Here is a 27495-nt window from a genome sequence, read left to right on the forward strand (position 1 = left end):
GTTCGCCAGCCCTCAGTCAAATCGTCCAACCCATGCTAGCATGGAAAGCGGACGTTAAACGATGATGATGATGATATGCAGTTTTATGCGTGTATATTTGTGTCTCCTTGTCTTAACATCACGTTAGTTTTGTTACTGTTGTAGAAGGATTCTGACCACCCCAAGTGAATGAAGGTGGGCTGTCTCGTTATAAAACAAAGAACTGTGAGCAATTGGGGTTTCGTGTCGGTAAGCCGTTCGCTGTTAGCCGTGATATAGAGCGTAGAGTCTCATGTAATAGAAATAGTAGTGCACCATGTATATACTTTCTTTCCCCCTGCTTCATTATATTATATATCCAATACAAGAATATAAAACTGTCATACAAGCAATATCATGCATTTCCATTATTATGGGGCAATATTACTTTGCTTGGAAACAGGTGAGGGTTTTGTGAGAAAAAGAGCATCCAACTATGGATAATCAGTCTCAATAAATTCTATTCAACCCATGCAAGCATGGAAAAGTGGATATTACAACAATGATAATATTTGTACTCAAAACTATATTTCATGAAATGCCATTACATTAACTCAGGAAAGAACAAGGTATTCATATATCATCATTTAACATCCACTTTCCATGTTGGCATGGGTTGGATGGTTTAATAGGAGCTGGTCAGCACCACACACACACTCTATACACTGCTTCATATTGGTAGGAAGTACGTTTGAATTGATCAGGTATGGGCAATAGAAGCAACCTTACCACTTGAGTTGCCTGGTAAGTATTTTATCATGCTTGATTGAAAGCCTTCATTTTATATTAACAGGCATTGAACTAAAAATGTCAGGGAAGAGAACAAAGATTATGCCTGTCCCCCTAACCTTTGGGGTTGTATTGAATAATATTGACACAGTTTTATAGAAATCCAGTCAAGCGTTTGAATCGTTGAAAATTTGAAAGTATTTATCAAAGGGGTCATCGTTCCAGGACTCATTTATTAACTAGAAACCTACTGAAATTTAAAACTTTGACTTTAAAGCATTCATACAATACACCCCCGCAAACATTTTTCTTTATTTCAATTCAAACTACGGGGAATTGTGTTAAACCATGACGCCCTCGTTTTATCGACAGGTTGTCATGTGACTTCGACTTTTATAATAGAATTGATGACAATTAAAATAAATACTGCAGTTATTTTCATTGTTGAATGTATGTATTACACACAAAATCAAAAAGGATAGGCAGATGATACCTCGCTGTCAGCTTGATTTCAATTGACAGCATTTACGGTTTAACCACGGAGCTTCGAAGGAAAACTGTCAACCTAATGAAACTTCTTGGGTGTCAACTTTTAGTCGTAACCTGAAGATCTAACGATTTTGCGCCCGCACCACTAAGGTCTGCATATTATACGTCAAACATTACTAGATTTTCTTAATGTATGTGGGTATATATATATATATATATATATATATATATATACTCATTCACACACTGGGGTTATGTATAGTGTTTTTCAGTAAGAGTTGCGGGACTTAAAGGACACTTGTTCATTTAAGCATGGTTTATATATTTTTAACCCTTGCTCGCCCCCTTTTTTAAAAATTGTTTCAGGATATTATGGGATTTAGAATCTGTGAAAAAAATTTCAAAACAAATTTTTTAAAATAGTATAAAAAGAACTTGGGGAAATAACTAACGTTTTCAATCTAATACTTTTTAAATCCATATATTAATGATGCGGAAAAAGAACAAAAATATCTTGTAATTGCTGTATAACTTTTCAACATAATATTATGTTTTGTTTTTGGATTTGGTTTGCATGATTCTTTATATGAATTCGTGTGTTGAAGCATATTCTGTAGTGTCTGGGGAGAGTCATTTTCTTTTTGTGCCTTATAATGTAACAAAATTTCAGGAAAATAAAAATAAGAGAAAAGTGGAAATTTTACCGGTGAGTGTGTTACATTATAAGGCACAAAAAGAAAATGACTCTCCCCAGACACAACAGAATATTATGTATTCTATATCAAAAACAGTATTGTAATACTGTAGTTTAAATTCATTAAGGATGAACGTGTAATTACAAATGCACACAAAATTTATATAGGCATATTAGAAAAAGTACTTTTATGTTCGTAAATATATTTCGTTTTAAAAAAATAGAAACTTAAAACAGTGTCCGATTTAAAACAAAGCAGAAATTCTCAATCGTTGATGCTAAAACATAAAAATCCTAAGACTTTAGGGAAAACGAAAAGCATAAGTCAGAATGGAGCATGATTAAATCCGCACGTGAATGAACAAGTGCCCTTAAATGTCCCTACAAAAATCTTTATTTTATATCTTTTTTTTTTATCAGTTTCATACATACAGAAAGTAAATTTTATTGCCTCCACTGACTTTTTGTTTCCTCAAATTTATCATAAATTAGTGAAATTGCGTGAAAATTAGCAATGTATCGTATAATTATTAATTGTTACTCTTAATACTGTTTTTATTTAAAAGTAAATGGTTTCGTCCAGGAGCGCTCCTGTAGTTAGATCATTTGAACTTACGCTGTAGAGTTGTGTGTACGTGGTCGAGTATTCCTAAGACAAGGTAATTTTCAGGGAGAAACGGTGTGATAAGCTTGTCCTGTTAAATTACATGAGTTCTATCCGCAGAGCTTCCTATATAACTTCCGTCGGTGGACTTTCGGAAGAGATATCAGTCTCTCCCTCAATTGGGGAAAGAAAAGGGGCAAGACATGGGATGGGAATTTTTTATCTTTTTTTTTTTTCAAAAAATTTAATTGCTGTTTTTTTTTAAATTTTTGATCTCCAATTCGTTGCCATTTCTCTTCCCTCTGTGGTAATGCTAACTATCCCGGAAGTCCGCTGTTACGTCTACGCTATTTCAACAAGTCAACCCGCGACCATAATAAAATACATTTACTCTAAGTGCCGTGCGGTGGGATCGAAACTGAGCCATGTGGTTGCAAAGCATCTACTTGCGCGCGTGGACGCACACAAGTTTATTTTGACGAAAAAGAGCATTCGATACCATAGTGAAAATTAATTTTTTTTTTTTCTGTTCTCATTGATCGAGTCCACTCTCTTGCTACTGTTTTGTTTGAGGGTCTTCAGGCAAGTTACGAAGACTTGTACACTCACAGACGAAAACCAGAGTCGAGAAACTAAACTCGACTCCATATATATTAAAAATGAGGAAGGCCAGTCTATGGGATCACCTTAGCTTTCCCGTCCATAAAGGGTTTAGCTTTATAGCATATCGTCAAATCCCTAAAAACTTCTTAGTACAAAATTGAATTTTATCACATCAGAATAAATAAAGGACATTCACATTTGAAAATTACCGCCACTGCCTAAACGACCCAGATGTCACACAGGCGTATATATTATATATTTCTTTATTGCCCACAGGGGGCTAAACATAGAGGGAACAAGCAAGGACAGACAAAGGGATTAAGTCGATTACATCGACCCCAGTGCGAAACTGGTACTTTATTTAATCGACCCCCGAAAGGATGAAAGGCAAATTTGAACTCAGAACGTAACGACAGACGAAATACCGCTAAGCATTTCGCCCGGCGCAAGCGCTATATATATGGTGTGGTCTAGGGAAATTTAGCTTGGTAACTGTAGCGAGTAGGACACGCACTGCTAGTGAATATATCTAGAAATTCTTCCACGTGTTTATGGTGTTTCTCTGCTTGCTTTATTTATATTGAAAACTCCAACTAGACTCGAGCCCTTATGTGGTCACTCGAGTTCTTAGAAACAGCAGCTAAATTTCCCTTGACCACACCATATCGTTATTGATATATATGAAGGCGCATACATTAGACAATCTAGTCTCTGATATATATAAAAAGGCCAGATGGGCCGCCTTTGGTTGTAGGGCCAGCCGTGGGGCTAAGTAACATTAGAAAGCACAAACTTTGTAAAACTGTGTCATGTTTACAAGTATTTGATATTGGATTTTCTGTTCATATCACTTTATGTTCGCTCTATTTATCTTTGCATTTTTATATCCAATATAACAAATATACAGTTAACTTCAATTGAAAAAATAAGTCATGTCATTACTGGTATACCATGTAATTTTTAAATTATTACTTTCATTTATTTTTATGGCCTAGTTTGCGGAGGAAGGGCAACGCCTATTAGTCAAGTCCTCGTAAACTAGTAGGAAGAAGTTTTCCTCAAACCGAAGATCTGGTCATAAAATGTTTGCCACGGAGTCCGCTAAAGGGTCACGATACGATGTTAAAACAGGGACTGATTTAGGTATGATCACTCTAAAACAGGATGGCCTGTCTGGCAAACTTCGGCTTAAGTTTCGATACAAAAGTAGATTCTCCTATCGTAAACGACAGACGAGGCTTCCGCAACTTCTTGCTTAACAACTTTCATAGATGATTTGTTTATAGTGATCAAATAAAGGTTGTGTTGTACATTAGCTCCCTCCGTACAGGTGCACGGGTGCCACACGTCAGGTGTCGAAACGATCGCAAATCAACGCGGAATGAAGTGCTTTGCTCAATAATACAACCGGACCACCTGGTCAGGGAATCGGGACTATTGCAGAACCCAAAGTGCAGGCTCGAACTAGAAATCACATAGTTCGCAAACTTTTATCTGAGATCCATAGATGTCTTCTGTATTTGAAGGGACTTCCACAACAAAGTTTGTAGGAGTGGCTGTGTGGTAAGTAGCTTGCTTACCCACTACATGGTTCCGGGTTCAGTCCCACTGCGTGGCACCTTGGGCAGGTATCTTCTACTATAGCCTCAGGCCGACCAAAGCCTTGTGAGTGGATTTGGTAGACGGAAACTGAAAGAAGCCCGTCGTATATATGTATATATATATATGTGTGTGTGTGTGTGTGTGTATGTGTGTGTGTGTGTGTATGTTTGTGTGTCTGTGTTTGTCCCTCCACAACATCGCTTGACAACCGATGCTGGTGTGTTTACGTCCCTGTAACTTAGCGGTTCGGCAAAAGAGACCGATAGAATAAGTACTGGGCATACAAAGAATAAATCCTGGGGTCGATTTGCTCGACTAAAGGCGGTGCTCCAGCATGGCCACAGCCAAATGACTGAAACAAGTAAAAGCGTAAGCATACTTACATGCATGTATATGTACGTACATACACACACACACACACTCATTAATTCCGTCAATGTGTCTCTGTTAGAGATAGTATTTCAAAAACCTCTTAACTTCATAACCGTACTTGTGTCCACTACTCTAGAGTTGTAGAGCTTCTACAATTTCCTCTGCCAACACCTAAGAGGCTTAAATGCAGCGCAACAAGTGTATTTATAGTCTGTTCGAGAAATTTCCGGTTTTTAATAGGGATAGAAGTCTGCAATTATGTTATTTTATATATTTTACAATTGAAAGAACTAACATATTTAATCCGAAATCATGGAAGGATGAATGAAATCCGACATTGACTTTCAAGCTCAAATCAAAATTCAAGAAGTTCCTCGTAACTTAGTGGTTCGGCAAAAGAGACAGGTATAGAATAAGAACCAGCTTTAAAAAAAAATTAAGTACTGGGGTCGATTTATTCGACTAAAATTCCTCAAGGTGGATGCAACAAGTATTTCTCAGCTCTTGAAATTCTCTTGAAGTTCTATTCCACACGAGTTATTCGTGCGAACTTATTTGTGGTTTCTCTTCCTGATTGGATTGTCGGCGTGAATTTTAAATGGCCCAGCTGTCCGGCGGTAAATTTGCATTATCTTTTCTGTTCTTCCTCTGCTAAAATTCAAGGTCCTGCAGATCTTTGATCTGGAGATCATCTGTAACGTATCAATAATAAGGGGGTTAAATTCTTTCTTCAAGAACCTGAGTTAAACTATACTTTGATTCGAGCGGGTCGCTCTGTTGTTAGTGAATATCAAGCTTAAAGTATACTTCAAGTATTGAATTCGTAAACATTTGTGATCCGTAGATGTCTTCTGTATTTGAAGAGACTTGCATGCGTGCGTACACACACACGCATTCATTCATTCATTCATTCCGTCAATATGTTCCTGTTAGAGTCAGAGTTTCAAAATCTCTATTTCATTTATATGATACTCTTTTACTTGTTTCAGTAATTTGACTGCGGCTATGCTGGAGCACCGCCTTTAGTCGAGCAAATCGACCCGGGACTTATTCTTTGTAAGCCCAGTACTTATTTTATCGGTCTCTTTTGCCGAACCACTAAGTGACGGGAACGTAAACATACCAGCATCGGTTGTCAAGCAATGCTAGGGGGACAAACACAGACACACAAACATATATATATATATATACATATATACGACAGGCTTCCTTCAGTTTCCGTCTACCAAATCCACTCACAAGGCTTTGGTCGGCCCGGGGCTATAGCAGAAGACACTTGCCCAAGATGCCACGCAGTGGGACTGAACCCGGAACCATGTGGTTGGTTAGCAAGCTACTTACTACACAGTCACTCCTGCGCCTATGATATTGATTATTAAGAAACAAATCTCCATTCTTGGAATTAAAGAACATCAACAATTGTACCGATTTTAAAGAAATGTCTTGCATATTTCCAATGCTCTGTCACAGCTCGAAGTATGGGTTCATGCCATGTATCTTCATGACTGGTTAAGAAGCCCCGTTTTGCAATCACATGGTCCAGTCCCATCGCGCGGCACCTTGGGCAAGTGTCTTCTATTATAGATACGGGTCGACCAGTGCCTTTTAAGTGAATTTGATAAACAGGAACTGTGTGGGAGAGAACGATAAAACAGGTACCAGACATAATTTTAAAATAATAATTAAAAAAAAAAACAAGTACCATGGTCGATTTGTTTTGCCTAAATGTTTCAAGGCAGTGCCCGAGCATGGCCACAGTACAATTGTCGAAACAAGTAAAGAGATGAAAAGTTATAAAGAAGTTGATTGCAATTTAGACATCAACAACCATAGCCCGTCCTCATCATTACAGTAACAGACAGCAGACCACAGTAGTCATTTGAATGTTTGTTCTAGACTGTTGTATTAACGTCATTCCCGTTGGTAATCTTCCATTAATATAATGAGAGGAATAAATCATCCCTTTTTCAACTTATTCATATTTTACCATTCTTCTTTCCACACCACATCATTACAAATGGTGACCTATGAACATTATAGTTCCTTATTTTTGAACTATAACGATGTGGAAACGTGAAACTTTAAATTTAAAATACCCAAATATGATCACGTTCTCCTATGGGTATTAATCATTCTTTCTTATATACCCCACAACATTTCTAGCTCTACACACACATCCATCCTTCCATAGTGTGTAATCGGGTGACATGGGTATATCTGTATCTTTAAATCGTAAATCAATCTTGACACATTTATTGTTATTGTACACTACATGGCTGTTACTAATTTCTTTATGCTGAAGTCTGGGTACGCCATAAATCCTGATCATATCTATCTAGCTATCTATCTTTAATCTATCTGTCTGTCTGTCTGTTTGCCTAACTACCTACATACCTACTTACCTACCTAACTATATGTCTGTTTGTCTGTCTGTCTGCATATCTATCTCTCTATCTATCTATCTATCTATCTATCTATCTATCTATCTATCTATCTATCTATCTATCTATCTATCTATCTATCTCTCTATCTATCTATCTATCTATCTATCTATCTATCTATCTATCTACCTATCTCTTTAAATATATATATATTTATATTTAAACACACACACACGCACATACATACACAGACATATATATATCATCATCATCATCGTTTAACGTCCGTTTTCCATGCTAGCATGGGTTGGACGGTTCGACTGGGGTCTGGGAGGCCAGAAGGCTGCACCAGGCTCCAATCTGATCTGGCAGTGTTTCTACGGCTGGATGTCCTTCCTAACACCAACCACTCCGTGAGTGTAGTGGGTGCATTTTACATGCCACTGGCATAGGGGCCAGGTGAGGCTGGCAACAGCTACGATCGGTTGGTGCTTTTTACGTGCCACCGGCACGGATATATATGTATCATCATCATCATCATTTAGCGTCCGTTCTCCATGCTAGCATGGGTTGGACGGTTCAACTGGGGTCTGTGAAGCTGGAAGGCTTCATCAGGCCCAGTCAGATCTGGCAGTGTTTCTACGGCTGGATGCCCTTCCTAACGCCAACCACTCCGTGAGTGTAGTGGGTGCTTTTTACGTGCCACCCGCACAGGTGCCAGACAGAGCTGGCAAACGGCCACGAACAGATGGTGCTTTTACGTGTCACCGGCACGGGACCAGGCGAGGCTGGCCACGGACACGAACGGATGGTGCTTTTACGTGCCACCAACACGGGGGCCAGACAGAGCTGGCAAACGGCCACGAACGGATGGTGCTTTTACGTGTCACCGGCACGGGGGCCAGGCGAGGCTGGCAACGGACACGAACGGATGGTGCTTTTACATGCCACCGACACGGGACCAGACAGGGCTGGCAAACGGCCACGAACGGATGGTGCTTTTACGTGTCACCGGCACGGGGGCCAGGCGAGGCTGGCAACGGACACGAATGGATGGTGCTTTTACATGTCACCGACATGGGGGCCAGACAGGGCTGGCAACGGCCACGAACGGATGGTGCTTTTACATGTCACTGACATGGGGGCCAGACAGGGCTGGCAAACGGCCACGAACAGATGGTGCTTTTACATGTCACTGACATGGGGGCCAGACAGGGCTGGCAAACGGCCACGAGCGGATGGTGCTTTTACGTGTCACCGGCACGGGGGCCAGACAGAGCTGGCAAACGGCCACAAACGGATGGTGCTTTTACGTGTCACCGGCATGGGGGCCAGGCCAGGCTGGCAACGAACACAAACGGCTGGTGCTTTTACGTGCCACCGATACGGGGGCCAGACAGGGCTGGCAAACGGCTACGAACGGATGGTGCTTTTACGTGTCACCTGCACGGGGGCCCTGATGTTGATCGACCTCAATTTGGTTTGATTTGATTTTGACTGTTCTCACTGGTCTTGCCGGTTTTCTCACGCACAGCATACTTCCAAAGGTCTCGGTCACTGGTCATTTCCTTGGTGAGACCTAAAGTTCGAAGGTCGTGCTTCACCGCCTCGACCCAGGTTTACCTGGGTCTACCTCTTCCACAGGTCCCCTCAACTGCCAGGGTGTGGAACTTTCGCACACAACTATCTTCAGCCATTCTTGCCACATGACCATACCAGCGCATACGTCTCTCTTGCACACAACAACTGATGCTTCTTAAGTTCAACTTTTCTCTCAAGGTACTTACACTCTGTCGATTATGAACACTGACGTTACACATCCATCGGGGCATACTAGCTCCATTTCTTGCGAGCTTACGCAAATCCTCAGCAGTCACAGCCCAAGTTTCACTACCATGTAGAATGGTTGTACGTACACATGCATCATACAGTCTGCCTTTTACTTTGAGCGAGAGGCCTTTTGTCACCAGCAGGGGTAAGAGCTCTCTAAACTTTGCCCAGGCTATTCTTACTCTAGCAGTTATACTTTCAGTGCACCCACCCCCGCTACTGACTTGGTCACCTAGGTAACGGAAACTATCAACTACTTCTAGCTTTTCTCCCTGGAAAGTGACGGAAGTTGGTCTCAGAGCATTTTCAGTGTTTATTGTTCCTGAGCATCTGCCACATACAAAAACCATCTTCCTAGTTAGCCTTCCTTTGACATTGCTGCATCTCTTATGTGTCCATAGCTTACACTTGGTGCATCTTATAGAGTTTCTACCTACACCTTTTCTACAGATCGAGCAGGGCCATCTACCTAATATATATATAATATATATATATATATATATATATATATATATATTATATATATATATATATATATACCACACACTTACATACACGCACGCACACACACACACACATATGATCAGCATCATTATCATCATCATTATTCAGCATCCGCCTTCCATCCTGGCATGGGTCGGACGGTTTGCAAGGAGCTGGCCAGGCAGGAGCCTGCACTAGACTTCTATAGCTGTTTTGGGTGGGTTTTTACAGCTGGATGCCCTACCTAACACCAACCACTCAGCAGAGTATACACACACACACACCTACATACATACACATACACGTGCATACACACGCACACACACACACACACACATATGATAAATTATGTATATATTCATGAAATTTTGTTGTTGTTTTTTTATAGATTGCTAATGAAGTGAGCTGCATCAAAGGCTTGAACAATGACCTTAGTTATTTTTTTTGCAAGCCTTTCTGTGATTATCTTAACTTTCCTTCTGGAAAATCGTCAAGCCTTTGTCGACGACTGTTGGTAAGTAGATTCCATGTATGCAAAATGGCATTACTATATTAATTATAATTATTAACTGTAAAGTTTTGCAATATTTTAGTCACTTAATTGGGATCTTTATCTTTTGACTGACAGATTTTAAAAACTATTTTTTGTAACTATATACAGAGTGTATTGGGTTGCTTTTTATGTGGCCCCAGCTCATGTGCTTTTTATACCAATACATTAATTGCAGGTGTTTTCCCTGTATTTCATAGCAAGTTGACAACAATTATTTTCATAGAAAAATTACTATTTTTAAATCTCACAACGTGAGATATTCAGCAACAGTACTTTGTGGCAAAGATTTTCTAATTTATAGATCAGTGACTAGTTGTCACTTTGAAAACTATATATTTCGAATGGGAATTTGGCAGTGCCACCTCTAGCCGAACAATTATTCTGTGCTGATGAAGGGAAATAACCCGGAAATCGCGATACACAGATATTGTTTTGAGCTGAGTGGGGGTGCTAGATTCCCTTGTTCGGAAACATAAGGACACAGATCGTGTCTCCTGGGGCTAAATTACAGCAACATTCATCCTAAACTAGGACTGCCATGTTATGTTGGCAAACAATTTTTACTACAATTATTTTCGTTATTCGCATTTTATTTAATTACTTTCACCAAATTTTTCATCTCAACTGATAATGAATCTTTCATATTTCTATTTCAGGATATCCTTAGTTGAGACTGTCCCTAAAGATATGACCTATGCCCCAGGTTCACCATCACACCTGTCTACCTATGACGGTCTTTTGTCTTTGATTGAAGAAGCCAAGGACACAATTGAGATAGCCTCTTTTCATTGGATACTGGATGCCCAAGATGTACATTCACTGCCATCAGAGTGGGAAGTAAGTTGTTTGGTTTTTTGTTCACTTATTAATGTGTGATCATCATCATCATCATCGTTTAACGTCCGCCTTCCATGCTAGCATGGGTTGGACGATTTGATTGAGGACTGGCGAACCAGATGGCTGCACCAGGCTCCAATCTTGATCTGGCAGAGTTTCTACAGCTGGATGCCCTTCCTAACGCCAACCACTCTGAGAGTGTAGTGGGTGCTGTTACGTGCCACCGGTATGAGGACCAGTCAGGCGGTACTGGCAACAGCCATGCTCAAATGGGGTTTTTTACATGCCACCTGCACAGGAGCCAGTCCAGCAGCAGCACTGGCAATGACCTCGCTCGAATGTTTTTTTTTCACGTGCCACCGACACAAGTACCAGTAAAGCAACACTGGTAATGATTACACTCAAATGGTGCTTTTTATGTGCCACCGGCATGGAAGCCAGTCAGTAGCCCTGGCAACGATCACGCTTGGATGGTGCTCTTAGCACTCCACTAGCACGGATACCAGTCATCGAATTTGATACATTTTAATATTCTGTTGACCATGATAAGGCAGTGAGCTGGCAGAATGGTTAGCATTGCAGACAAAATGCTTTGTGGAATTTCATCCATCTTTATGCCCTGAGTTCAAATTTCACCAAAGTCGACTTTGCCTTACATTCTTTCAGGGTTGATATAAATAAGTACCAGTTGCACATTGGGGGCAATGTAATCTTAGCATCTTCCCTCGTAAATACTGGCTTTGTGCTAAAATTTGTAACCAATATTCTATGAACCATATTATATAAAATAACAGATAAAAAATTTTACACTTCTTTCTATAGGATACAAACCTTTTTCAACATCTTTTGTCAGCTGGTAAAAACAGGAACGTAGAAATCAAATTACTTGAAAATAAACCAAATTCTGAAATGCAAAGTCCAGATACAGAAATATTAATTGAAGACGGTGAGAAAATTTCCTATCTTTTGCCTTTACTTGTTTCGGTCATTAAACTGAGGCCATGCTGGGGCACTGCCTTGAAGAATTTTTGACAAACAAACCGTTCCCTGATATTTATTCTATCAACTGCTTTTGCCAAATTGCTTAGTTACAGTTGTCAAGTGGTGGTCGTGGGGGCAAACACAGACACAAAGACACACACATACATATATACATATACACACACACATACATACACGATGGGCTTCTTTCAGTTTCCATCTACCAAATCCACTCACAAAGCTTTGATTGACTTGAAATTACAGTAGATCAAGGTCATTGCCAGTGCCCAAGGTGCCTTGCAGTAGGACTGAACTCAAAATCAAGTGGTTGAGAAGCAAGCTTATTACCACGCAACCATAAAATAATAGTATTTAAATATTTCTTTAATGTAAGACAGTTTGCAAAAGGATGCCAGATTATTGTGCTATGACACCTTTAACCCTTTTGGCACTCAGAGATTATTCTGTCAAATGTATTCCTTATTTACTCTTTTACTTGTTTCAGTCATTTGACTGCGGCCATGCTGGAGCACCGCCTTTAGTCGAGCAAATCAACCCCGGGACTTATTCTTTGTAAGCCCAGTACTTATTCTATCGGTCTCTTTTGCCGAACCGCTAAGTGACAGGGACGTAAACACACCAGCATCAGTTGTCAAGCAATGCTAGGGGGACAAACACAGACACACACATCATCATCATCATCATCATCATCATTTAGCGTCCGCTTTCCATGCTAGCATAGGTTGGACGGGTCAACTGGGGTCTGTGAAGCTGGAAGGCTTCGTCAGGCCCAGTCAGATCTGGCAGTGTTTCTACGGCTGGATGCCCTTCCTAACGCCAACCACTCCGCGAGTGTAGTGGGTGTTTTTTACGTGCCACCTGCACAGGTGCCAGACAGAGCTGGCAAACGGCCACGAACGGATGGTGCTTTTATGTGTCACCGGCACGGGGCCAGGTGATGCTGGCAACGGACACAAACGGATGGTGCTTTTACGTGCCACCGACACGGGGCCAGACAGAGCTGGCAAACGGCCATGAATGGACGGTGCTTTTACGTGTCACCGGCACGGAGGCCAGCCGAGGCTGGCAACGGACACGAACGGATGGTGCTTTTACGTGCCACCGACACGGTTGCCAGACAGAGCTGGCAAACAGCCACGAATGGACGGTGCTTTTACATGTCACCGGCACGGGGGCCAGCCGAGGTTGACAACGGACACGAACGGATGGTGCTTTTATGTGTCACCGACACAGTTGCCAGACAGAGCTGGCAAATGGCCACGAACGGACGGTGCTTTTATGTGTCACCGACACGGGGCCAGACAGAGCTGGCAAACGGCCACGAACGGACGGTGCTTTTACGTGTCACACATACATATATATATATACACACACATACATATATATATATACGACAGGCTTCTTTCAGTTTCCGTCTACCAAATCCACTCACAAGGCATTGGTCGGCCTGGTTCTATAGTAGAAGACACTTGCCCAAGATGCCACGCAGTGGGACTGAACCCGGTACCATGTGGTTGGTTAGCAAGCTACTTACTACACAGCCACTCCTGCGCCTTCACATTGTTTTGAAATAATCATGCATTATCTCATAGCTTTGAGATTATGATGATATAACTGCATATTTTAAGGCAGCAAGCTGGCAGAAACGTTAGCATGCCTTTCGTCCTTTTGGGGTCGATTAAATAAGTACCAGTTATGCACTGGTGTCAATATGATCGACTTCATCCGTTTGTCTGTCCTTGTTTGTCCCCTCTGTGTTTAGCCCCTTGTGGGTAATAAAGAAATGGAAATTACAATCTCAAAATTTTATGGACGAGGACAGCTGCGTAAAGAAGTGCCAATCTGTAACTGTGACACAAACCTGTGGAAGAAGTAGACCCAGAAAGACATGGGACGAGGTGGTAAAGCATGATGTTCGAATGCTGGGTTTTACGGAGGCAATGACAAGTCACTGGGACCTTAGGTGACATGCTGATCTTCAGAAGACTTGTGAAGCCAAGTGAAATCATAGTCTTGGCTGATGCTGGTATCATATAACTGGCACCCATACCAAGGGTATGTAAAAGCACCTGTGTCGCTAGCACAGAAACACCTGTGCCGCTGGATGTAAAAAGCACCCATTATACTCTTGAAGTGGTTGGTGTTAGAAAGGGCATCCAGCTGTAGAAACCATGTCAAATAAGACTGGGACTTGGTGCAGCTCTCCACTTACCAGTACCAGTCAAACCATCTAACCCATGCCAGCATGGAGAGCAGATGTTAAATGATGATGTTGAAGATGAAAATTCTTTTCTTTTTTTTCTTTTTTTTTTCTCAGCTCATGCTTCAGTTCGACACATTGACATGAAAAAACTGTTGGGAGGTGGAATTATGCACACAAAGATATGGATTATTGACAGAAGGCATTTCTATATTGGCAGTTCTAATCTTAATTGGCGCTCTCTCGCTCAAGTAAGAGATATTTTTTTCAAATACTTGGCTTAATTTTTTCTCTAATTTCTTCATTAATAAAAAATTTCATGTATATTTATTTAGCTTTTAATATTTATAAACCTGTGTAGTAAATATACAATCATGTAAAATTTCTCTGTAGATTGAAAAGATGATGAAAAGAGTCTTAATCAATGTTTCGATCCTTATTGGGGTTTCATCAGTGGTTTCACCCTCACTTGACTAATCCCAGAGAAACAAGTCATCATCATCATCATCATCATCATTTAACGTCCGCTTTCCATGCTGGCATGGGTTGGACGGTTTGAATGAGGACTAGCAAGCCAGAAGGCTGCACCAGGTCCCATTCTGATCTGTCAACATTTCTACAACTGGATGCTCTTCCTAATGCTAACCACTCCAAGTGTATAGTGGATGCTTTTTACATTCCACCGGCACAAAGGACAGTCAGGCGGCACTGGCATTGGCCATGCTTGAATGATGCTTTTTACGTGCCACTGGCAAGGGAGCCGATTGGGCAACACTGGCAACAACCAAACTCGAATGATGCTTTTTAACGTGCCACTGGCACAGGAGTTGGTTGTTTCAGAGAACCAGAACTGTTAATTTAAGGAAGACAAAAACTCTTTGAAAATGGTCATATGTGACAAACCATGGGTCTATGGCTGTAACCTTGAAACCAAAGGCAAAAATCAAATCCCACTTGAAAGGAAAAAAATTTCAAGACATTGAAGAAATCCAAGAGAATGCAATGAGGCAGCTCTCACCATTCCATCAATGGAAGCAATGCTGGATAAAGTGTGTGGCTTCCGAAGGGGTCTACTTCAAAAGAGATTAACCCTTTTGATACCAACCCGACTGAAACCACCTCTGGCTCTGAGTACAAATGTCTTGTTTTCGTAAGTTCTGAATTAAAATCTTCCACCAAACCTTAGTTCATGTTCCTAACACTAGCTGAATGATAACTAAGTTATTTTACTAAATTCTTTGTTATAATTAAAGTAATAAATAGAAACATAGAGCATCTCAACAGAAATACGGTAGCGAAAGGGTTAAGAAGAAGAATAATGAGCAGAACACATAAGAGGAGACATCGTTGTGGTCACTCTATATGCTAGAAATAATAGCCTATATTTCTTTCAATCCATACCCTTCCAATTGCTTCTAATGTATATCTGACTAAATGTAGAGGTTTGTTTAACCCTTATGGTACCAACCTGGCTGAAACCGGCTCTGGCTCTGAGTACAAATGTCTTGTCTGCATAAGTTTTCAATTAAAATCTCCCACCAAACCTTAGTCACAATTTATGTTCCTGACACTAGTTGAATGATAACTAAGTTATTTTACTATATTCTTTGTTAATAATTAAAGTAATTGAAAGAAACACAGACCATCTCAACAGAAATACGGTAGCGAAAGGGTTAAATGCCGGACTGATATATGTTGTAGTTTTCTTTTTACAGTACCATTCCTGATACTTTTTGATCAAACCTTGTACTAACCACTAAACTATACTGAAGGGTACCTCACTAGGGAGACATTTAGTTGCTCACTGTTCTCAACTATTTGTTAGCTTTTATCTGTTTTGTTTTCCAGTACATTCATTCATTGTCTTTTCTGTTTTAGGTGAAAGATCTCGGGGTTATAATTTCCAACTGCAAATCACTCGCAGAAGACATGGGCAAAATATTCGATACCTTTTGGTATCTGACAAAAGTTGATGCAATTCCTAAACCATGGCCAGACGTGTACAACACCACAACCAATAAAGAAAAACCTTTGAACATCAATCTCAATGACAGCAATAGCAACGTGTACTTATCGGTAAGTTCTCTACATATCAGAATAACATGCAACTAATCATTGTCTTCATTTTACATTCACATACCATGTTGGCATAGCTTAAACCAGGCATCGGCAACCTTTTCCGAGAAGCAGGCTGTGTGAGACATTGTTCATCATCAGATGAGCCTCACTGCTAAAAATGCCACTACACTCATGGAGTGGTTGGTGTTAGGAAGGGCATCAAGTTGTAGAAACACTGCCAGATCAGACTGGAGCCTGGTGCTGCCACCTGGCCTCCCAGACTCCAAAAGAGGCCGACTGGTGCTCCACTGGCATTCGCTTCGACAACCTGGCGGGGAGCCTGTGCAGGAAACCATAGTCAGTTCCGGGGGGGAGTATGGGTGCAAAACAGAAACTTAAAGGAATTGATGGAAAGGTTCCACCAGGAATGGAGCCTGCAGTTTAATTTAGCTCAACACTGGAAAACTCAGAGTATTTGGATGTCAATCTGATAAGAATCAAAAATCCAGTCAACATCATGTGTTTGCAGTGATCACTAGTGATGGTGATTTTATGCCTCCATTCATCTTCCCACATGGCCTCAGATTCAACACGGAGGCCGACAGCAAGTACCTGAAGGAGGTAGTACTGCCCTGGGTCAAGACACTGGCTGCTGGAAGACCTTATGTCAAGCAACAGAACTCTACTAAAAATGTTGACATGCCATTGAGAAAGCCCTGCAGGCTACAGTTTGCCCTTAATAGGGTTAAACAGTGTGACAGGATCCAACAAGTTAAAGGAGAATCATGTTGTGCTCCGATGTCTTTGATGCGACATGATTTCCACTGCCCCGGATGCTCTTCCTTATGCCACCACTTTGCAGAGTGTACTAAGTGCTTTTGTTTTTTTCATGGCACCAGCTCTAGTGAGGTTACTTTGAAACTAAAGTCCTTAAAGGGCCACCACTACTAAAAGAGTAAGTGATAGAGTGTGATGATTGTAGGTGAAGTGGTGAGAAGGAGTAAAATATGATGAAAGGAAAAGATTTATAGTTGTGAGAGAATGGTAGTAGGGAGAGGAACAGAGCAGAGACTATGGGCAGAGGGAGTACTGAGGGTACAGGGGGAAGGAGGAAAGGATGAGTGTTAGGATTAGAGAAAGGGAGCATCAGCATGGTGGGAGTGATGAGGTGGGTGGCAGGGTGGGTCATGTATTGGGGATGTGATCCAGTGCTATCACACATTATGGGTAGAAGGTGTGGAAGGAAGGCGACATGAAATCGATGAGGGTGGCAAGGATCCTGAGAGAGTCATTGAAAAAAGAAGAGAGATATGGGAAGATTGTGGGGACAGGTCAGAGAGAGAGAGAGAGATGAGAGGATGTTGAGGTGGCTGAGATCACAATCTCATGAACTTACCCATCCAGTTACCCTCTTCAGTCCACTTCACTATATACACCTCCCTGTAACCTGGGTGTGAACCCCCTTCCACAACACATCTTCTCTCTCTCCTCCTCTCCCCTTTCTTATTTCTTTATTGCCCACAAGGGGCTAAACATAGAGGGGACAAACAAGGACAGACAAAGAAATTAAGTCCATTACATCGACCCCAGTGCATAACTGGTACATCCCGAAAGGATGAAAGGCAAAGTTGACCTTGGCGGAATTTGAACTCAAAACGTAGCAGCAGACAAAATACCTATTTCTTTACTACCCACAAGGGGCTAAACACAGAGAGGACAAACAAGGACAGACAGATGGATTAAGTCAATTATATCAACCCCAGTGCATAACTGGTACTAATTTATCGACCCCGAAAGAATGAAAGGCTAAGTCGACCTTGGCGGAATTTGAACTCAGAACGTAGCAGCAGACGAAATACCGCTTAGCATTTCGCCTGGCGTGCTAACGTTTCTGCCAGCTTGACGCCTTTCTCTTCACCTGAGGTAGCTATGCTTCTCATCTACTACAAGATGTCCCTCAATACTACTCCCCAACTCAGTCGAGGAGTCTTGTCTTGCAAGTTTCTTGGTGACCTTACTGGTGGTAGTGCCATGTAAAAAGCACCCGGTACACTCTGTAAACTGATCGGCAGTAGGAAGAGCCTTCATCTGTAGAAACCATTCCAAAGCACAGACAGCAGAGTTTGGCGCAATCTTCTGACTTGCCAGCTTCTGTCAAACCATCCGACCCATGCCGACATGGAAAACAAACAGTAAATCATGATATCTATTCTGAATGTCTTTAAAAGCAGTCAATAGGGACACATGTCTCACATCTGTTGGAGAGGAATCGGTCACAGTTTCCATGATATCTACTTAACTGTTTATTTGTTGAAATGTTCAGACTTACTCAGAGAACAAATCATAACACCAGTGGAAAATAAACTCATAGTTTGTGTACCTTCTCTTCCATTGCTTTTCATTATTGGTCCACTGATTTCCATTACAAATCTCATTGAGGCATGACTGTGCAGTTAAGGATCTCTCTTTGCGATCACATGGTTTTGGGTTCACTCCCATTGCATGGCATCTTGGACAAGTGTCTTCTACTATAGCCCCAAGTTAACCAATGGGAATGAATTTCGTAGACAAAAACTGTGTGGAAGCCTGTTGTGTGTGTGTGTGTGTGTGTGTGTGTGTGTATGTGTGTGTCCACCACTACTTGACAACCTCCAATCGTTTGTTTACATCCCCATAACTTAAAAGCTTGGCAAAAGAGATCAGTAGAATAAATGTCAGAGTGAAGGACAATAGAACTGGAGTGGGTCTATTTGACCAGAATCCTTCAATGCAGTGCACCAGCATGGCCACGGTCCAGTGACTGAACCAAGTAAGAGACATCAGTTTTAAAATGTCATTCAGTGTACTCCAAAGAATGAAATGCCAAACCATCATAAAATCGTAGGTGGGACATTTTGTATGTGTTCATAAACAATAGGATATAAGGGGGAAAGAAAGGGGGTGGGGAAGGAGCGTGATAGCAATGCTGGAAGCGGGGGGGGGGGAAATAGGAGATATATCATTAAAGACAGAGACTGTTGGAATGTGACAGGTTGTATCACATGACCTTATTAATTGGTAGACAAACTATCACATGACCAGCAGGCAAGAGAAGAAAACAATGTTATTTTGTTTGTCTGTTCTTTATGATTTTTATGGTATGTTTTTAGTTATAGATTTTTATGTTATACATTAAATAATTTAAGAAAAGATTGGGAAAGTGGACGTCCCTCTCTCTCTCTCTCCTCTCTCTCTCTCTCTCTCTCTCTCTCAGAGCATAGTATGGTTGGTAAGCAAGCTACTTACCTATTTCTTTATTACCCACAAGGGGCCAAACACAGAGGGGACAAACAAGGACAGACATAGGTATTGAGTCGATTACATCGACCCCAGTGCATAACTGGTACTTAATTTATCGACCCCGAAAGGATGAAAGGCAAAGTCGACCTCGGTGGAATTTGAACTCACAACGTAACGCAGACGAAATACCGCTAAGCATTTCGCCCAGCGTGCTAATGTTTCTGCCAGCTCGCCGCCTTGTGGTAAGCAAGCTACTTACCACACAGCCACTCCTGATTGAGTATGTTATATTTTTTGGGCATGATTTTTATGATTGAATGCCTTTCTTCTGCAACACAACTAGAAATTCTATTTTCATTCAGAGTCACCATTCTCCTTGACAAATTACCTCCATTGGGTTTTGTAGAGACCAAATCTCCAGTCCTTCTTTTTCACATTTTGGAAAAAGTTTTTTGAAACATTTTAGTGTCTTTGCTAACAACATAAATTCAGTAGACACCAGATATTGGTTGTTTCATGAGGTCAATCAAAAAAATCATTTGTTTTTCTTTCCCAGATTTCCCCACCTGCTTTCTGTGCAAATGGCCGAACAGGTGACATCGATGCAATTCTGGACGTTATCAATTCTGCTAAGAAGTTTATCCACATTGCCGTTATGGATTATGCTCCTGCTTTGGAATTTCAACATCCTCCAGTGTAAGTTTTTTTTTGTGTGGTTTTTTTACTCCTTTGTTGGTTTAATTTTTGTTAAGATTTTATTTCACTGAGTTCACATTGATGTTATTTTATGTTACACCTAGCTTTGGTTACATGGTTATAGTATAATTTTTAATGTATCGACCGGTTTCGAATCTCATTATAAAAAACATGGACCCATTTTCTTCTTAAGAAAAAATATATTTTCATATAAATTAAACATTGTATCATGAATAGCGATTGCAAAACCGGTCGATACATTAAAAATTATACTATAACCATGTAAGTGTGCGTATTTTCCGTTTTTATTTTTCTTATATACATTACAATCCACCACGTGGGGACAACCGAAATTCCTCTTTTCTGTTACTATATATATACATATATATATATATACATATATATATATATATATATATATATATATATATATATAGGGAGAATTCACAAAAAAAAAACAAAAGACAAAGATAGGTGGTGTAGACAACAAACAGATGTATTAGTATAACGCTTGGGAAGTGAAAAAGTCTTTAATGCTTCGAGCCTATGCTCTTCCACAGAAAGGAACACAGAAAGAAACAAGGAGAGAAAATAAAGAATGTGTAGTGGCTGGTGATCTATCATGGCGAATATATATGTGTGTATATATATATATATATATATATATATAAATTAGATAAAAACCACCTTTTATCAATTCAAAATGAAAAATTAAATTACACCATCTAGAAAATTACATATAATAGAAATATTAAATATAAAATAAAAACATATACCAATGATTAAGTAATGTGCAAAATAATAAATAAAACATATATATTTGGTAGAATAACATTTTATTTATTATTTTGCACATTACTTAATTATCGGTATATTTTTTATCTTATATTTAATATTTCTATTATATGTAATTTTCTAGATGGTGTAATTTAATTTTTCATTTTGAATTGATAAAAGGTGGTTTTTTCTAATTTATATATATATGTCATATTTTGTGAAATTTGATTTAGTATTTCTAAATTGAATTTTTCCCTGTAAGTTTGGAATAATATTCCATCAAATTATTACTATTATATATATATATATATATATATATATATATATAGCGGACATTAAATGATGATATATATATATTTATATTTATATCTGTGTGTGTCTGTGTTTGTCCTGCTCTACCACTTGACAACTGGTGTTGGTGTGTTTACATCCCCATGACCTAGAAATTCAGAGAAAAGAGACCAATAGAAAAGAACCTTGCCTGACAGAAAAAATAAGCCCTGGGGGGTTGATTCATTCAACTAAAAATACTTCAGTGCAGTGCCCCAGCATGGCCGCAGTCTAATGACTGAAACAAGTAAAAGGTAAAAGATATTTCCAAAGCAAATTACTCTCTGTCTGTCAATTTTTGGGAAAAATTGAGAATTTCAATTTAGTAATACAACCATTTTTATACCTATTTTATCAACCCTGAGAAGATAAAAGGCAAAGTCAACCTTGGTGGAATTTGAACTCAGACCTTAAAGAGTTGGGAAAAAAATGAAATGTCACAAAACATTTTGTACAGTATGTCAACAATTCTGCCTTTTTGCCATTTTTTCTTTTATTCTTTTACTTGATTCAGTCATTTGACTGTGGCCATGCTGGAGCACTACCTTTAGTCGAGCAAATCGACCCCTGGACTTATTCTTTATAAGCCTAGTACTTATTCTATCAGTCTCTCTTGCTGAACCGCTAAGTGACAGGAACGTAAACACACCACCATCAGTTGTCAAGCGATGTTGCAAGGGACAAACACAGACACACAAACACACACACACATACACACATACACGATGGGCTTCTTTCAGTTTCCGTCTACCTGGTTGGCCTGAGGCTATAGCAGAAGACACTTGCCCAAGGTACCATGCAGTGGGACTGAACTTGGAACCATGTGGTTGGTAAGCAAGCTACTTACCACAGAGCCACTCCTGCGCCTATATTTTATAAAATAATAATATTAATAATAATAATCCTTTCTACTAAAGGCATCAGGCTTGAAATTTGGCGGGAAGGGACTAGTCGATTACATTGATCTCAGTATTTCACTGGTATTTATTTTATACTGAAAGGATGAAAGGCATAGTCAACCTCAGCGGGATTTAAACTCAGGACGTAGCGACAAGCGAAATACCACTAAACATTTCATCCAACACACTAACAATTCTGGCAGCTTTGCTCCCTATTATAATAATTTGATAATAATTTGTAAATTGTTTTATACAAATTGTTTTATAATGTATACAATAATTTCATTATTATTATTATTATTATTATTATTATTATTATTATTATTCTATGTTTGACTTTTGCTTTATATTTGTACAAGTTGGCTCCAAGTCTCACCCAGAGACTTCAAGAGACAACAGGTTGGAAGTTCACGTTGTTGTTATGCCTAGTGTGCCATATATTTGGTTGGTTTTTTTTGTGTTGTACTAGTGGATATCTTAAAAAAAAAAATGTTTGTTTTAAACCTTGAGATTACATAGAAAGTATTTTGCGTAGGATATGAGCAGTTCCCATGAGCACTATCTCATCATTATTATTATTATTATTATTATTATTATTATTATTATATAATAAAGATTAATATAAACATAAAACCATGGAGTTTACAGTACATGTGGCCCCTCAAGGCATGTGGTGAATAGATTATGAATTAGATATAAATGTTGATAAATATTATGATTTATACAGATTTTTTTCTTTATTCCAATGATAATATTATTGATAATAATTCTGTGAAATTAATAATTGTATTTATAGGTTTTGGCCAATTATTGACAGAGCTCTTAGAAATGTATCATTCACCAAAGGCATTGAAGTTTTTCTACTTGGTAGCCATTGGAAGCACAACAAAGCCAGTATGTTCAACTTCCTTAAATCTTTGGCTAACTTAAACAGCGCCTCAAAGGCTAAAATGCAAGTGGTAAGCGATTCATTTTCTGAAAAACAAGAATTCTTTCTCTAACTCAAATTCCTAATTAATGTCAACACACGAAATATTTTGATACATAAAATAATGTTACTCTGTGTGTGTGTGTGTGTGTGTATGTGTGTTAAACAATAAATTAATGAGTCTTTTTAACATCAGTCAAATGAAAATATTGTCTGGAATTGGATGAAATAACGATAGGAGATCTGGACAAGACTAGAAACAACACCTGTCTATTGTAATCTCCCGATTGGAGGTGCAATGGCCCAGTGGTTAGGGTAGTGGACTTGCGGTCGGAGGATCACAGTTTCGATTCCAAGACCAGGCGTTGTGTGTGTTTATTGCGTGAAAACACCTAAAGTTCCACGAGGCTCCAGCAGGGGGTGGCAGCGACCCCTGTTGTACTCTTTCGCCCCAACTTTCTCTCACTCTTTCTTCCTGTTTGTTGTGTAACGCTGCGATGGACTGGCATCCCGTCCAGCTGGGGGGAACACATACGCCATAGAAACCGGGAAACTGGGCCCATGAGCCTGGCTAGGCTTGAAAAGGGCACATAAATAAATAAATAAAATCTCCCAGTTAGGGTCTGGGATATTTTGGCAATTTTTAGTTGGCGTTGCTGACTCAATACTGCCTTAAATAATGTTTTAATAGTTCTCTCTCTCTCTCTCTCTCTCTCTCTCTTTCTCGCTTTCTCTCTCTCTCTCTCTCTCTCTCTCTCTCTCTCTTTCTCTCTCTCTCTCTCTCTCTCTCTCTCTCTCTCACACACACACACACACAGTATTAAGTACTGTTAATGGTAGTGACACGAAATAAGAAGCTGCCTGGTATATACTGCAAACGGTTGATTTTAGAAACTCTGCCAAAGTTGATACTGGGGCCCAATGCAGTCCTTTGGCCAGCATGGAACATATACATTAAATGTCCTTCTTCATTTAACTGATGTTTTTAGTTATTTAAACATCTCACCAATTTTCATGTTATAAAAACTTAGATGAGAGAAATATTAAAATATAAATAAGTTAATTTCATAAATCTTGCAGGAATATTTAGCAATAAAGCTCGGATCACTATATCCAAGGCAAAAAAAACAAAAAACCAATCCAAGAATATGATTACAATTTGCTAGAATATTACCTATGTCATCAAAAAAAATCTGACCACTCAAGACTTTGTGTGGAATCTAACAATTGCATCTTTGGCACACTTTTTTTGAGTAAGACCACCAATATATATTCAGCGCATTTTAAGGGTGGCGAGTTGGCAGAAACGTTAGCACGCCGGGTGAAATACGTAGCCGTATTCCGTCTGCCGTTACGTTCTGAGTTCAAATTCCACCAAGGTCAACTTTGCTTTTCATCCTTTCGGGGTTGATAAATGAAGTACCAGTTACGCACTGGAGTCGATGTAATCAACTTTATTCGTTTGTCTGTCTTTGTTTGTCCCCTCTATGTTCAGCCCCTTGTGGTTAGTAAAAAACAAATATTCAGCGCATTTTAGCCACTATGGACAGATGGCAGACAGTAGCACAACCAGCAGCGGACCAGAACACTGTAACAACACAAAAACAATGGACGGTAACAACAGCAATAGACAATGATCAGTTAACATCAAGAAACTCACAACAGTGGCTACTGTCATACCTGGTCCTAGAACAATAAGCTTCAAACTATCTCAGTGTTCATTGTTCATTGTAATGACATTTTTTTGTTTATAATAAAAATAGATAATCTCTCTATATATAAACGGCAAAATGTCTGTCTGTGTGTGTGTCCTTTATACAAATCTACAATTTTTCAGTTAGAGGGCTCGCACTTTCTATGGTCATTCAAAACCATCCAAAGGTGGTCGTGCACATCTTTACATTTCCCCAGTCACCCTGCAAAGCCATTAAAAATCAATAGAAGTGTCTTTTTTGTGAATTTTCTATCCAAAACTCAATCAAAATGCCCGAAACTTGATACGCCATTTGAATGCCAGCTAGCTGTATGTGATTGGTCGGAGATTTGGACAGTACTCGCATGTATGTGCGCACGCACGCAGCTGTATATGCATGCACTAGCACTATGACCTGGCAACACCAGGTCATAGTGCTAGTCTTTTATTAAAAATCCCAGACAAACTGCTGTATTCATTATTGTAACATAATTATTACTTTGATTCTAAATTATAGAAAATGTTGGAAGTACCATATTTTACCAAGGAGCAAAAAGAGATTCCTTCTTTGTGTATTAACCATAACAAATTCATGGTCACAGACACTGATGCCTTTATTGGTAAGATATCTTTTCAAACTTTTATCTTTCAGTTTTGTCTTTTACTTGTTTCAAACATTGGACTGGGGCACCACCGAGAAGGTTTTAGCTGAGCAAATCAACACACGCCAGATGTCAAGCAGTGGTACTCGACAACAAATGATATAAGTAAAAGTTTGTATCATTTGCTCCTTATATATGTTTCACCATTGTGACTGGTGAAATGTATGCAGGGAACACATTATATACACTTGTGTTTAGCATAATTTCTCTCCAATATTTGCTCTGCATATCACAAGCCAGCACGATACAGAAAGCAGACTGGTTTATGGTAATCTACATACAGCCGTAATCTCAACAATAGTTATATATCTACATGTATGTATAAATGTGTGTGTATGTGTATGCATGTATATGTATATGTGTATGTGTGTGTATACATATATGTGTATACATATGTATTATCATCCATCCAAGATGTTGCCGTTACATTCTGAGTTCAAATTCCGCCAAGGTCGACTTTGTCTTTCACCCTTTCGAGGTAGATAAATTAAGTACCAGTTATGCACTGGGGTCGATGTAATCGACTTAATCCGTTTGTCTGTCCTTGTTTGTCCCCTCTGTGTTTAGCCCCTTGTGGGTAAGTAAAGAAATAGGTATGTGCTTCAGCAAACATTCCATTTACTGTTTACATAAAAATAATTAATTATAAATCTTTATCTTGTTTCAGGGACATCTAGTTGGAGTGGGGATTACTTTACACCTGCTGTGGGCCTCGGATTGGTTGTCAGATCAACAAAAGCACAAAAACATAATTTCCACCATCAACTGGAAGCAGTCTTTCAAAGAGACTGGAACTCTAAATATTCACATAACCTAGAAGATATTGATCCTACTAAAGTCTAAAACAACTTCTAAAATTTTCTTTACGAATTTGAGTTTACTAACCTCTTGTTAACCACTGCTGCCTGTGCTGTTACTGTGCGTATTTCTGAGGTGGTTTCTTTTTTGTACCAGTGTACGATGGGTGAATCAAACTCTTTGCTTTGTTTTCATGTTATTTTATCTATATGGAGAGTAACTGCAGATGGATGAGTAAATAAAGTATTGGACAACCAGCTGCAGTAGTTCTCAGCTAGGGTCCGTATGACCCCTTGTGGTCCCTAAGCCAAATAGCATATTGGGTCCGTGAAAAAGATTTTGCTTCAGTTGTATTTATTGCAAAAAACAGTTAAGTAGTACTTTACATGATTCATCCTACAAAAGGGAATGTTTGATAGGGAAAATAGGAATTTTGAAAGAAAGATCTACAAAACTAGATTTTCAAACATCGGAAGGCTTTTGGGGTCCACCAGAATAAAATGGTAATCAAAGGTGTCTTGAGATAAAAAAAATAGTTAAGAACCACTGAGCTAAAGGGTTACAAATGCTATACATATGCTCATAGCCAAGACTCTTCACTTTCAGTGATCTAATTCTTATGGCTTGTATGTAGGGACCATCAGGTGGACTGGTTAACCACTAGAAGCAACAGCACACAGGTAAATTTGAATCATGCTTCACTAACTTGCAATTCTGAAAGGGAGGTGGATTTTTTTTGTTTGTTCATTTTTCATTGTTTTTTTGCTGATAAAATTGCTAGCAATATGACCCTATTTGCAATTATAATGATAATGAAATTATTGTATGCAGTGCTCAGGTGCACCACAACTTGTCAAAAGTGCGTATAAAGCATATGCAGTAATGTACAAATGTTTGGAAAGTGAGCAGTGTATGAGTCAGATACATGCTTGAGTGTGTTTGGAGGGGAGAAAAATCAGGTGTAGTATTGGCGAATCT

The 27495-nt window shown here is 39.5% G+C and overlaps 1 protein-coding gene across 4 annotated transcripts; it reads left to right on the plus strand.

The window, feature by feature from the left end:
- Positions 1 to 816: 816 nt before the first annotated feature.
- LOC115217370 (5'-3' exonuclease PLD3-like) lies at positions 817 to 27453 on the plus strand. 4 transcript variants are annotated; one of them, XM_036507324.1, is made up of 11 exons: positions 4497 to 4683; positions 5956 to 5957; positions 10194 to 10319; positions 11015 to 11195; positions 12018 to 12141; positions 14515 to 14648; positions 16276 to 16473; positions 20291 to 20430; positions 23233 to 23395; positions 25575 to 25677; positions 26387 to 27453. In XM_036507324.1, the coding sequence occupies exons 3-11, from the start codon at positions 10231 to 10233 to the stop codon at positions 26560 to 26562; spliced, it is 1308 nt and encodes a 435-aa protein (XP_036363217.1). In that variant the 5' UTR covers positions 4497 to 4683; positions 5956 to 5957; positions 10194 to 10230; the 3' UTR covers positions 26563 to 27453. The 4 variants fall into 4 exon arrangements, with proteins under 4 accessions (XP_029642904.1, XP_036363217.1, XP_036363218.1 ...); XM_029787044.2 differs by lacking the exons at positions 4497 to 4683; positions 5956 to 5957 and adding an exon at positions 817 to 1386; XM_036507325.1 differs by lacking the exons at positions 4497 to 4683; positions 5956 to 5957 and adding an exon at positions 5291 to 5516.
- The last annotated feature ends 42 nt before the right edge of the window (positions 27454 to 27495 follow it).

Source organism: Octopus sinensis, linkage group LG11 (assembly GCF_006345805.1).
Source record: "Octopus sinensis linkage group LG11, ASM634580v1, whole genome shotgun sequence".
Lineage (NCBI taxonomy): Eukaryota > Metazoa > Mollusca > Cephalopoda > Octopoda > Octopodidae > Octopus > Octopus sinensis.

Bases quoted from the DNA above. Each gene is read 5' to 3' on its own strand.
- LOC115217370 (XM_029787044.2), top strand. From the start codon at position 10,231: ATGACCTTAGTTATTTTTTTTGCAAGCCTTTCTGTGATTATCTTAACT. The intron at 12,142-14,514 runs GTGAGAAAATTT...TTTTTTTCTCAG, and splicing joins AGAAATATTAATTGAAGACG to CTCATGCTTCAGTTCGACAC. The intron at 16,474-20,290 runs GTAAGTTCTCTA...TTTCTTTCCCAG, and splicing joins ATAGCAACGTGTACTTATCG to ATTTCCCCACCTGCTTTCTG.